Genomic DNA, 13,137 nt, shown 5'->3' with positions numbered 1-13,137 from the left:
TATATGAAATTTATGAGCGAGTTTTTTAAAATAATTTAAAAGCAAGAGGTTTTTTATCCATAGCTAAAATGACAGGCCATCATTTGGAAAAATTCTTATAATATTTACATTTAATTAATTACGCTACATTATTAATGATTAAAAATTCTGTTCTCTTAGGTAAAAACACCACATAAATAAGAAAAAATTGATGGAAGACACCCATTTAAGAATTATCTTAATTAATGAGATAGTATTTTGTAAAATTCCATTAAATACTATTTAGTAATTTATAATAAATATCAGCGAGATTTACAAGATAATATCGTGATAAAAGCGTAATGGCCGAGAATTAGATTTGGGTACCCTCGCATATAAGTATAAATCATGAACCACACGACCTTATCCTCCCAACATCAAACAGAATCCTACGCGACTTCCCTCCTTTAATGGCCCAAAAACAACACATAGTCCTCTTCCCTACCCTCTGCCAAGGCCACTTCATACCCTTCTTGGCACTCGCTGCACATCTAGAGCAGCGAAATCGCTACACCATCACCCTCGTAAGCACTCCACTCAACGTCAAAAACCTTCAGTCCACCCTTCCTCCAACCACCTCCATCCGACTCGCCTCCCTCCCTTTCAACGGATTAGAGCACGGCCTCCCCCCCAACTCAGAAAGCACCGACACCCTACCATGCCATCTCCCCCTCCGTCTTCTACAAGTTTCCGAAACGCTCAAACCTTCCTTCGAGAATCTCATCTCAGAAATAACTAGAGAAGACGGCCGCCCTCCTTTCTGCATCATCTCAGACATGTTCCTCGGATGGACGGTCGAGATCGCAAAACGACTTGGCATATTCCACACCGTTTTCGTCGTTAGTGGAGCCTACGGAACTGCCGTCTACTTCTCGCTCTGGCTCAACCTCCCTCATTCCAAAACCGATTCGGACGAGTTCCCGCTTCCCGATTTCCCCGAACCGATCTCTATCCACAGATCCCAGCTTACCAACCATCTCAAACTCGCCAACGGCTCTGATGCGTTGTCGCAGTTGCACCAGCGCTTGCTTCCTCTATGCTTCCGATCCGATGGGTTCTTGTTCAATACAGTGGAAGAGCTGGAAAAGACTGGCTTGGAATATTTCAGAAGGAAGACGAACCGGCCGGTTTGGGCAATTGGACCGGTGAAGAACGTATCGTATGCAAGAAAGGAGCCTGGAATTTCTGCGGATAGATGTCTCTCATGGTTGAATCTCCACTGTCCGAATTCTGTTCTGTACGTTTCGTTCGGCTCTCAGAACACCATCTCTGTTTCCCAGATGATGGAGCTGGCGATGGGTTTGGAAGCGAGTGGAACGCCGTTCATTTGGGTCGTTCGACCTCCGGTCGGGTTCGACATAAACGAAGAATTCAGAGCTGAGTGGCTGCCGGAGGGATTCGAAGAGAGGATGGCAGAAGGGAAGCGGGGGATGTTGGTGAGAAATTGGGGGCCCCAGCTGGAGATATTGTCTCATGGATCGACGGGCGCGTTTCTCAGCCACTGCGGTTGGAATTCGACGGTGGAGAGCTTGAGTAGAGGAGTGCCGTTGATTGGGTGGCCGTTGTCGGCAGAGCAGTTTTACAACGTGAAGATGATGGAGGAGAAGTTGGGGGTGTGCGTGGAGATTGCGAGGGGCTATGGTGGGGAGATTGAGAGGAGTGAGGTGGAGAGGGTAATAAAGGAGGTGATGGGAGAGGAGATGAGAAAGAAAGCGTTGGAAGTGAAGGAGATGATGAATGACGCTACTAGAGAAGACAAAGGATCCGTAGCCTCTTCTCTGGAAGCTTTGGATGAATTTCTCACGACTGCCATTCGCCAGGATGGAAAGCCGAATGAGTGCGTGTAGAAACGATGAATGCCAACTTGACATGTCAAGATCGTTTGATTATTTCAATGAAAAGTGGAATGGTTGCGTGGTTAACTGGTCTCCAAGTATACTGCCATTCGCATACCTTTTTCTTCTTCTTTTTTTCATTGTCTGTAGTGGACCGCATGATAAGGCCTGATTCCCTGATGAGTTTGATTTTTCTTGACACGGTTAGGCTACTGATGGCGATCTATATGCCCATCTTGTTGTATGTGTGTTGTCTTCCATTTTTTTCAGATCATTTTATGGTTTGGGCTAAAAAATGAGATAAATCCTAACTTCAAGAGGCCACATCACAAAAAATATTGTTGATTGAACATTCACCGTTAAAAATTCTCCGTGGCCACAAAAGTTTTGGATATGGCTGATATTTGTTTTTCAACATGTTAGATGTCAAATAAATATTCGAGTGAGCCCTTACAAGTTTTTAACGGTGAACGTTCAATCACTACTGCTTTCCTCTTGTGTGGTCCACCTGTTATTTAGATCTGCCTTTCTTTCTTTTTTTTATCCAGCCCTAAAATGATCTTGAAAATGGATAGACGGCGTGGATAAAAACACGTAAATTATGTGGCCTACAGAACACCAATGGCTACTGTAGCGTCGATAGCCAAACCCTGTCTGACTTTTTCTGCAAACTATTAATAGTAATGCCCTGTCAGGAACTAGTTTACACTTCACCCTCACACGTATCAAGCCCTAAATGCTTTGGGTAATTGAAAAATACCCCAAATCCAATGGCTAGATTCCCAACATATCTTGTTGCAATGCACGCAGGATGTATTGAAGAAAATGCCCAGATACTTTGGAAGAGTATGACCGATGATGCACAAACACTTACAAATTGTTTACAAATTGCATACATTGCACACAAGTAACTTAATTAAACTATACAATTTGTATGGTAGTTTAGATGTTCCACATAGCAAGAATCATTTATTTGATGATCAAGTTACCGGATTGGCCCACCTTTTTTTTTCAACAGTCAGAAGTGAAAAATATTCAACAAGTATAGAGGCAATCAGAAATTAAGATTTAAACAATTTGGGGGTATGTATGAATGCCACAAGTACAATTTCTACGTGACTGTGTACCCAATGTCATGCTCTTCTGAAGTATAATATCTAATAACATTTCCAAATTTAGAGCTGTCAATAGGCAAGGCTTGTATAGGCAAAATCAAACAGTTGAAAATCCAGGCCAAAGCTGCTACTGACTGCGTTAGTAAGGAATTACGTCACAAAGTTCTGTGAGGCTCACAATGTTGTATGTATTGCATACAGACCATTCATCCATTTTGAGAGATCATTTTAGCACATGAGGTTCAAGTGGACCCCACCACATAAAGCAGTGGGGACAATGAGGCCAGCTGTTGAAAGTTTCCTGTGGCCCACCATGATGTTTATTTGAGATCCAACCTGTTTATAGTTAACATAGACATAGATGAAGGGAAAACTTGTGGCCTCAAGATGTTCAATCCCCACTGTTTTCTGTGGTGGATCCACATCAGCTTTGGATCTATCTCATTTTTTGGCTCATGCTCTAAAATAATCTTTCCAATTAGATGGACAGTATGGATATAATACATACATCATGATGGGAACTTGGCGGCTTTTAGCTACTGACGCCGTCTGTAGCTAATCCTAGTCCTGACATGATGACATGAAGCCAGGGCTGTCAAAGAGCCATAAGCCTGGGGTAGGTATTAGCTCAGATTTTGACCTATTTTAGACTGGGCTAGCCTTATTCAAAATTTGATTTTTTAAGCCCGAGTCCAGCCCATTGATAGATTTAAGCTTGTTTAATGAGTGGTCTGAGCTTGGTCTCCATGTTTTTTAGCCCGTCAGCAGGTCTGTTTAGGATTTCAAGGGCATCTTATCTATATCATGCATGATGGTGCGGATCAGGTGTTACCAGGTAACAGCTTATCAGGTGTTACACCTACAGTAAGGCCCACCTTGATGATATGTTGTGTATCCACTTTCCATATTCGTTTTTCCAACTTATTTTAGAATGTGTTCCCAAGCACATCTAAATCTCAGGTGGACCACACCACAAGAAATAGTGATGATTGAATACTCACCATTAAAAAAAGTTCCCAAGGCCCAGTGTGAAAAGATACGTAATGTTTATTTGTCATCCAACCCGTTGATAAGGTCAATCAGAATTGGATGAAGGGAAAATACAAAGATTAACTTGATCCAAAACATTTGTGGCCTATAAAAAGCTTTTAATAGTCATTCACCACTTTTTTTCAGTGTTACGGTCTACCCTAGATTTAGATCTGCTTAAGTTTTGGTATAACATTCTTAAATGAGATGAAAAAGCATATGGACGGTGTGGATATGAAACACATACATTGAGGTGGGCCCCACAGTAAATGTAACACCCACTAAGTTGTTACTTGGGTAATAGCTAATCCACTCCCTTAATGAACGGCCCGGATCTGGCAGAAAAGTGGGTAGCCAGGCTTAGGATGTGTATAACCATCGTGAGTTAGGTTCGACCTGTTTGTTTTGGTCCACCATAGCCCAAGGGCTCTGACATAGGTTTTAACTTAACAGATCTGGGCTCAGCCCAAGGCTAGCTCCTTGACAGCCTTGTATAGACTATTATGTTAGTTTTGCACCATTTAAAAAATGGTCATGGGTCATAAACATGGATATCCATCTGATCCAAAACTTGTAGACCTGACTAAGGTTTTAATCGTGGCCGTTCAATCCCCACTGTTTCTTGTGGTATAGCTCACTTGGGTCTTCTACCTGATATCATCCTATCCTAAAGATGAGTTGGTAAAACTGATTAACAGAATGATTTCGGACAGATATATTAGTGGACCAATAGGACTTTGCACAGCAGGAAACTTGCATTGCATCCAACTTCAAGGCGGACTGGAATAGTCCTCGAGCACCTGTTCTGCAAAGCCGGTAAAACACCCAGGTTCTTAGGGGCCCACCATGTTGTATATGTAAATCAACTCCGTCCATCAGGTGATAAAACTAATTTTAACTGTACGTATAAAATATCCGCCTGATAAAATACTCATATGGGTCACACTAATGAGAACAATGTAAATTACTACTAAAACCTCTTAAGTTCACGGCTGTGTTACCCGCTGAATTTTAGATCAGGCTAAAACATATGTTAACATCACATCCTATTATTCCATGTGTCCCACCGAATTGTGGATTTGGTTAATTTCTCGACCTAAGCTTAGCATTCTTTGACAGAATGATGCATTTATCGAGCTCCACTCGGGTGGCCATCCTTACATCTCATAGGCCTCGCCTAGTTGGCTACCCACCCTAGCATGGAGATATGCTTGTATCATTCACCCACCCTAAATATTTCTTTATCCCAGCCCTCACAGGCAATTCGACCAAGACCTCCCCATGGGGCTATTTACATCTCACGCGTCCCACAGTAGACCCCACTTCATGGCCATCCCCACCTCGTGAGCCACTCCGCCCAGATAGCTATTTTTTTTTTTCTTTTTTTACACCCGCACATGCCCCCCTGCACTCACGCCATAGTGGGATTTCACCACCTACAGGTACTCGAACCCCTGTGACCCAGTGTTGAAACTCCTGAGAGTCTACCACCAGAGGAAGAGTAAGGACCCAATTGTTTTAAGCTTTGGGTAGAGCAGGTGTTGCAAAGGATTAGATCACTTCAAGGCCACCAGTATCGACAGCTGCGACTGTGAGCCATCTACATTTCTTTGGTAAGTAGGGGTTGGCTCACCGTGATACATGTGTTCCATGGACGGGGTTTGGCTCGTGACCCAACACCAGCTAGTCAGCTGATATCAAATCTCCCTTGCCCCACCGTGATGTTTGTGTTTTATCCACGGAGTCCATCGAATTTTCAAGCTCGCCCAAAACTGAGGCAGATCCAGAGTTCACTTACCAATTAATACTTCTATGTAACTCTATGAATACCTTCAGTGGCAAATAAACATTACAGTATCCTGGGAGAAGTTTTTAACAATGAGCATTTAATCCCCATTAGTTCCTGCGATATGTTCCACTTGAGCTTTGGATCTGCATCATTTTTTACTCATGCCCTAAAATGAGCTGGCAAAATGGTAGGAGTGTGCTGATGAAACACAGCCATCCATCCATTATCCCAGCTCATTTTAGGGCATGGAAACGGATTGTGTCCACCCCGCAGGACTCCAACTGAAAATGGGCAGGAGCTTTGAATGGCCATTATCCCAGCTCATTTTAGGGCATGGAAACGGATTGTGTCCACCCCGCAGGTCTCCAACTGAAAATGGGCAGGAGCTTTGAATGGCCACCGTGATTTACAGGTCTTATCCATTTTTTCCTATCATTTTAGTGTCTAGGCCCAAAAATGAGCCAGATCCGAGGCGCAGGTGGACCACACCACCAGAAGCAGTGGTGGTAATAATTCTTATCGTTGAAACTTTTCTAAGGCCACCGTTATGTTTATTTGCCATCCACCCTATTCATAAAGTTACATAAACCTGAATTACAGAGAAACACAAATATCAGCCTCATCCAAAACTTCCGTGGCTCCCAAGAGTTTTTAAACAGTAAGAGTTTAATCCCCATTGTGTAGTTTACTTAGCCTTGGATCTGCATTATTTTTGGGTTTATGCCCTGAAATGATACGAAAAAATAGATGAACGGTATGGATAAGACCCAACCCATACATAATAGTGGCCGCTCAAAGACCTACCCGTTCCGAGCTGGAGACGGGCCGGTAATAGGCCGCAATCCGCGTCGAAAAATGAGGCAAATCAAAATCTCAGTTGGACCACCGCAGGAACAGTGGTGAATGAACGCCTTCCACTAAAAACTCACCGTAGGAACAGTGGCGATTGAACGCCCATAACTAAAAACTTCCTGCGGCCCACAAAAGTTTTCGATTAAGCTGATATTTGTGTTGTCCCTTAATCCAGATCTGTGTAACCTGATCAACAGGTTAGATGGCAGAGAAACATTAGGGTGGGCCCCAAGAAATTTTGGTGCTAAATTAATGATCTGAGCCATGAATTAGGTGGGATCCACCGCGTGGATAATCCTCCAAAACGTCTGGTCCCTCAAAATATAAAGCTGGCCACCCGCCTGCATAAACAATGGACGTTCCACGTTCCTTGAAGACAAACGCCATGCCTGATTGTTAATTGACCTGTAAATTTTTACCAGATAATCTGAACAGTGGGCCCCATCTTACCTACGGATCAGATGTCCTATACTCAAGCACCACTAATCAAGCTTTCTCATAGGTGTATGATGTTTTGCAAGGGGTGTTTATGTTGGAAGTCCAAACAAATCTGTTGCATCTTCCCCACTGTCCGTTGGATTCTCGAGGAGAGGGAATGTTAGAGGAAGCTTCCAGCAACTTAGGTGCATTCCTCCATGCAGCTGTTCAGTTCCAAATGCCTTGAAAATGTAGAATCTTTTAATATTTCTTTTGGTGTTTGTTATAGTAGTTAATACCATGCTCCTATAGTGTAATTTAAAAGGACATTTTTGTCTTTTCACCTTGGTGGAAAATGTCTATATAAGGGAATTCGTATAGTCCATTTGTAATTAAGTTAGTAAGTTTATAAGCAACGATAAAATAGCAGAGTTTCTCTTCTCATTTCTTATGTGTCCAGTGAGTTCAATTTGAAGGCTTTGTAAAACCAAGAAAAACTCTGGCTTATACAGCCATCAAACTGGTATCAGAGCCTAGTTCATTTTTTAGAAGAAGTTTTCAGTTTTTTTTTTCCAGCCAAGTACAAATTTCTCTTAAGAAAAATCTGTTTGAAAAAATAAATAAATAAATATCAGATTGCAAAGCCAAGTTTTTTGCTGCTTGAAGTTGCTAGCAATTTTTCTCCTAGCCAAAGAAAGAAAATTCTATTCAAAAAAAAAAATCAAATTTTAGTAGTTTTTCAGCCGAGAAAAAAATCAGATTTCAGCAGTTTTGTTTTTCAACCAAAAAAATTTGTTAAAAGAAAAATTTAGATTTCAGCAATTTTTTCACCCAAAAAAATAATAATAAAAATAAAAAATCTGTTTTTTAAAAAAATCAGATCATCTATTTCATCCTTCTCTCCCTTCATTAAAAAAATCAGTCATTCCTTCCTTAAAAATGGAAAAGATGGCCAGCACAATCCAGCCGCAGGTTCCTAAGTTGTCAAAGGACAACTATTGTAAGACCCGTATCCTGGCATGTACCCATAGGCTTTCGCAGTCCTCCCGGTCGAATTTCGGTGACCCACGACGCGTAAATAGCAGTGGCGCGCGATCCTGAGTTGTATCCCGTATTTTAGAGTCGGTTCGACCCGAGACTTGTACCCTAGCGACCGCGCCGTCGCTGCGGTTCCGATGTCGCGTCTCGCGCGCCGAGGTGATACCCAGGCCAGAAGATGTGGGCCCGCGTTCAGTTCGAGGAAAACACCGCGCTGTTGCAAAACTCAAGAGAACATCACATCAAATCCCATCAATCTCATCAATCAATTACACATCACCTCACATGTCAAAGTACAACCCCATCCCCAAGCAACCCCCAAAGTCAAACTCTCTCTTACACAAAGTACACCCACCACATCACTCACCCATCTCTCTCTTTCAACCTCTCTCTCTCATCTCTCTCTCCCTCATTCTCTCCAAGCAACCGTCCATGGCTTCCATGGGAGACAAATTAGTGTGGCCCACCTTCCTACCTTTCATCTCCACCATCCAAGTCCGATCTCAACCGTTGAAGTCCACCCATTTGAGCTCTAGCCTGCATTGGCGAAAGAATGAAGAAGAGATCTAACGGTGGGTGCTTTTCTCTCTCGCTCTCTCTTTCTTTCTCTCTCCCTTTCCTGTTTTTTTTTTGGCCCACCTGATATACGAGTCTATTGACGCTGTCCGCAAGTGGGACAGCCTTGCCGTCCATCAAGCGGGGCCCTCCCTACTGATTGTCCAGCGGCACCATTGCTGCTCGTTTTTGGGGCAGGCCCTGGATGATGGGAAAGCACAAATCTTTGCTCGGTTTTTGGAGTGGAGTGGCCCACTGACATGGACCCTACCTTGATGTATGTGTTCTATATCCTCAGCCGTCCATGTACGGCCCAAATTCGATGATTTGTGGGCTGCACCGTAACAGCAACCGCAGGACAGTCCACCTGTTTGGACGAGCCTGTTTACAAGAGAAACATAATTGTCAGCTTGACCTATGGGCCCCACCATGATCTATGTGTGGTGTCCACACCGTCCCATGGTTGGACGTAGGACCCACATGGCACAGGTGTCTTACCCAGGCCGTCCACTCGGGACACAGCACCGGATCGCTGCAGCCTTTAAAAAAAAAAGAGAAAGAAAGAACTAATATAATAATAATAGTACATATTATGTGGTGGCCCCACGTGGGACCCACCTGCTTTGAAGTACATCAGCTGGTGTACATCTACACCAGCTATATGACTGCCGTTCGTACGCTGCAAGTCCTACAGGTCTGATTGGAGGTATGTGTGGGTCAGATCTACACCGTCCAGCACTCTAGACGGTGGGACCTCACCCCTGATGCATGTAATGTGTATCCACCCCGCCTGACCATTGATTTGGATGATGGGCCCACCTTGCACATGTGACACATGTGAGGTGGGAACCACCTTGATGTAAGTGTTTAAATTTACACCGTCCGTCCTGGGCATCTGTATTTTCTATCTGGGCCGTCCATTTACTGGACGGCCATCAGCTAACAGCTGCTGCTTCTTGCCAGCAAGCCCCTAGGCCTCTGCATGAGGTGTATATTGCACCGTTCATTGGGGCTACCTTGATGTTTGTGGTCTATCTAGACCGTCCGTACATGAGCCCACGTGATGTACATGTTTTCTCCAGACTGTCCAATCAGTGGGGCTACCTAACATGATGTATGTGTTTATATTAACGCTGTCCATCCAACCGTCGCTGGACTGGATAGATCATATAATATATGTTCATATATTAAATAATATTATATATATTGGTGTATGGTGGGCTGCATGTGGGACCCACCTTAATGCAATTTTTTTATATATCTGCACTACACCGTCCAATAGATTGCTGGACGGTGGCCGCACCTTGGTGTATTCACTTGATCCACACCGTCCGCTGGATTGGTACGAGGGGTCCCACTTTGGTTGTATGTATCGTATACACCACCCATCCATTTTAACGTGGCCCACCTTAATGTACTCTTATATCTTCATCGTCCAGCCATTTGAAGAGCCTGCCTTAAGTCTTGAGACAAAAAAAAAATGAGGCAGATCGGTATGCGAGGTGGACCACACTGCAGAAACAATGGAGATTGAATGTCCGCCATTGAAACCTTTTTTGGGGTCACAATAGTTTTAGATCAGTATGATATTTGTTTTTTCCATCCAACTCGGGTCTTTGTGACTGTATAATCTGGTTGAACGGAAAATAAAATGGTGGGCCCACGAATTTAGACGGTGAAAATCAGTATCTCCACTATTATTGTGGTATGGCCCAGATGATCCTTCTATGGGATTTATTTTTGGTAATGCTCTAAAAGGACCTTTAATTGATGTGTGGGCGCCGCCTTAATGTGATGTATGTGGTGCCCATTTGAGACCCCTTTTTAATGTATTTGAGGCCCACGTGATGCGGCCTAATTTGATGTATTTGAGGCCCACATGATGTGGCTTGATTTGATATATTTGAGGCCCATATGATGCGGCCTACCTGATGTACGAGAGGCCCATGGATGTGACTCATCGTGATGTGTATTAGGGGAGAGCCCCCTATATGTTTGACCTTATGTGGGCCGCCCTTTAGGGGTAATGTTAGTTGAATGTCCACATTGGTAGGCAATGATGGTTAGATGTCCTCATTGTGACCTTCCCTTGGACATTGTTAAGCTCATTTTTATTGATTCCGATTTATCAATTTTGATTATCGATTGATCTGATTGTCGTGACCGATTTGTCAATTCTGATTATCGACTGATTCCGATTGTTATGACCGATTTATCGATTTTGATTATCGATTGATCTGATTGTCGTGACCGATTTGTCGATTTTGATTATCGACTGATTCCGATTGTTATGATCGATTTGTCGATTCTGACTATCGATTGATCCCGATTGTCGTGACCGATTTGCCGATTCTGATTATCGATCGATCCGATTGTCATGACCGATTTACCGATTCTGATTAGCGATCGAGGCTGATTATCGTGACCGATTTACCGATTTTGATTATCGATCGATCCCAATTGTCGAGGCTGATTATCGTGATCGATTTACCGATTTTGATTATCGATCGATCCCGATTGTTGAGGCCAAGTACTGAAGCCGATTTCGATTGTCAAGGTCGATTGTATAAGCCGACTCCGATTGTTGAGGCCGATTCCGAGTGTCAATTCCGATTGTCGAGACCTATATGATGTATATGCGAACCGTAGTCGAGGTCTACCATGATGTATTCATGGCCCATGGGCAAGGCCCATTATGGTGTATTCGTGGCCTATAGGCAAGGCCATTATGATATGTATCAGGCCCATGATGTATGACGCATTTGATGTATTCGTGACCCATGTGTAGGGCTCACATTTCATATATTTAAAGCCCATGAGCAGGGCCCACCTGTTGTGTATATGTGGCCCTTAAGTAAGGCCTATGGTGTTATATATTAGGTCCTTGTGTGAGGCCATGAGTCTACTATATATTAGGCTTTATGTGGGTCATTCCTTGAGGGTAATGCTGGTTAAATGTCTACATTGTCGAGAGCGATTGTCGATGCCAGTTCTCGATACCGATTATGAGTATATGACAGCATAGCATCATGATACATGCTCATACGCATCATCTGCATGTTTGTTATGAGATGTGATTGACCATTGCATATGTTATAGGGTAGGTTGTTCATAGGGCTTCCTGATAGGCGGAGTTGCCCCACAGGAGAGCACGACATGTGCAGGATTGATGCATGATTGGACTGTGTGACTCATGCATCTCGCATTTGTGTGATATGACCACCGTACGCCCTAGCGACATCAGGGCCATAGCCTCCACAGGTATTTTGTGGATGGCTAGATGAGACACCAAAAATCTGTTCTACATGGGGTGCTATAGATATCCCTGGGTGAAAGTCCCTAAACCCTCTTGGTTCCAGAGGTTGCTCCAACGTCTAGACCGAGTGGATGCATGAGCGCATGAGGGCCGTATACCGTTAGGCCGCGTCTCCCACTGTGTCGTGGTCGGTTGGAAGGGGGTACGGCCTTACCTGCCCGAGAGGAGGGGGCAATGCTAGGCTGAGTCTGACCAGCTCGAGGAATGGGTCCGCTATCGACGAGCCAGGCCTGATATTGGCGGGCGAATAGTGAGGTCTCTTCCACTCACCTTGTTGCGCGCGATGTGGCGGCAATCTGGTTTGGAGTGTAATAGACCCCGGTGATTTTTCAGAGAGGAACCGTACTGATATGTGGACTTATTGAGCATAAATTGCATATTCATTCATTTGTTCATTCACTATCCACTCGGGCTGGTAGTGCGTAACTATTTGTTACGTGTACCTTCGCATGGCCAGGGTTTCTGTTGGGCGCGCGACTAACCTGAGACCAGGAGTTTACCACATTGAGTCTGACTATCCAAATTTAGGTATGGGACTAGTTTGGATAGAAGTCTCTTGTGATGGACCCCGTAGCTTGCGATACTACGTATTACCATCCCGACTTCACAGTTCAGCTTGGTCATTTCATTCACATCGCATATTGCATTGCATCCTGAACACATAGAATTTAGCTTACTGCCTCCGCGTTACATAGCTGATCTATATTCCTTCATCAATACATGATATTGGTTTATTCTATTTTTGCATCACATAGCCTGGATAAGGCTGATGGTATTTATGGGCCTATTAGCATGTCTTCGCATTACTCTGACATCATATGATTTATAAACTTGCTAGTATTTTTGATATTGTATGCTTTATGGGCTTGTTAGTATTTTCTGATTACTCTGATTACTCTGATATTGCTTACTGGGCACTTACCTTGTGCACACACTTTCACCACCCACTAAGCTTTCTATAAGCTTATGCACGATAGATGCGTGTAGGTGGCGTTAGGTTGCAGCAGCGTTGAGCTTGGAGCGTGCAGTGGATTTTTGGAGCTTTGATTTTTGACATATGTATTTCCCTTTCAGCATTGTATTCAAATGTTTATATTAGTGGATACGTGATGATGATGTTGTTTTTTTGTGATTTTGGTATACTTGTGGTTATGCTTCTTATGAGACAAATGC

At 43.6% G+C, this 13,137-nt stretch overlaps 1 protein-coding gene across 1 annotated transcript; it reads left to right on the top strand.

Annotated features, from left to right (window-relative positions):
* Positions 1-246: 246 nt before the first annotated feature.
* On the top strand, positions 247-2,110 carry LOC131245706 (UDP-glycosyltransferase 92A1-like). The gene has a single exon (XM_058245331.1). The coding sequence runs from the start codon at positions 429-431 to the stop codon at positions 1,863-1,865; it is 1,437 nt and encodes a 478-aa protein (XP_058101314.1). The 5' UTR covers positions 247-428; the 3' UTR covers positions 1,866-2,110.
* Positions 2,111-13,137: the final 11,027 nt, after the last annotated feature.

The sequence above is a fragment of the Magnolia sinica genome, chromosome 5 (assembly GCF_029962835.1).
Source record: "Magnolia sinica isolate HGM2019 chromosome 5, MsV1, whole genome shotgun sequence".
Classification (NCBI taxonomy): Eukaryota; Viridiplantae; Streptophyta; class Magnoliopsida; order Magnoliales; family Magnoliaceae; genus Magnolia; species Magnolia sinica.
The sequence above is the reverse complement of the archived record's forward strand: the minus strand, read 5'-3'. Positions and strand labels throughout refer to the sequence as shown.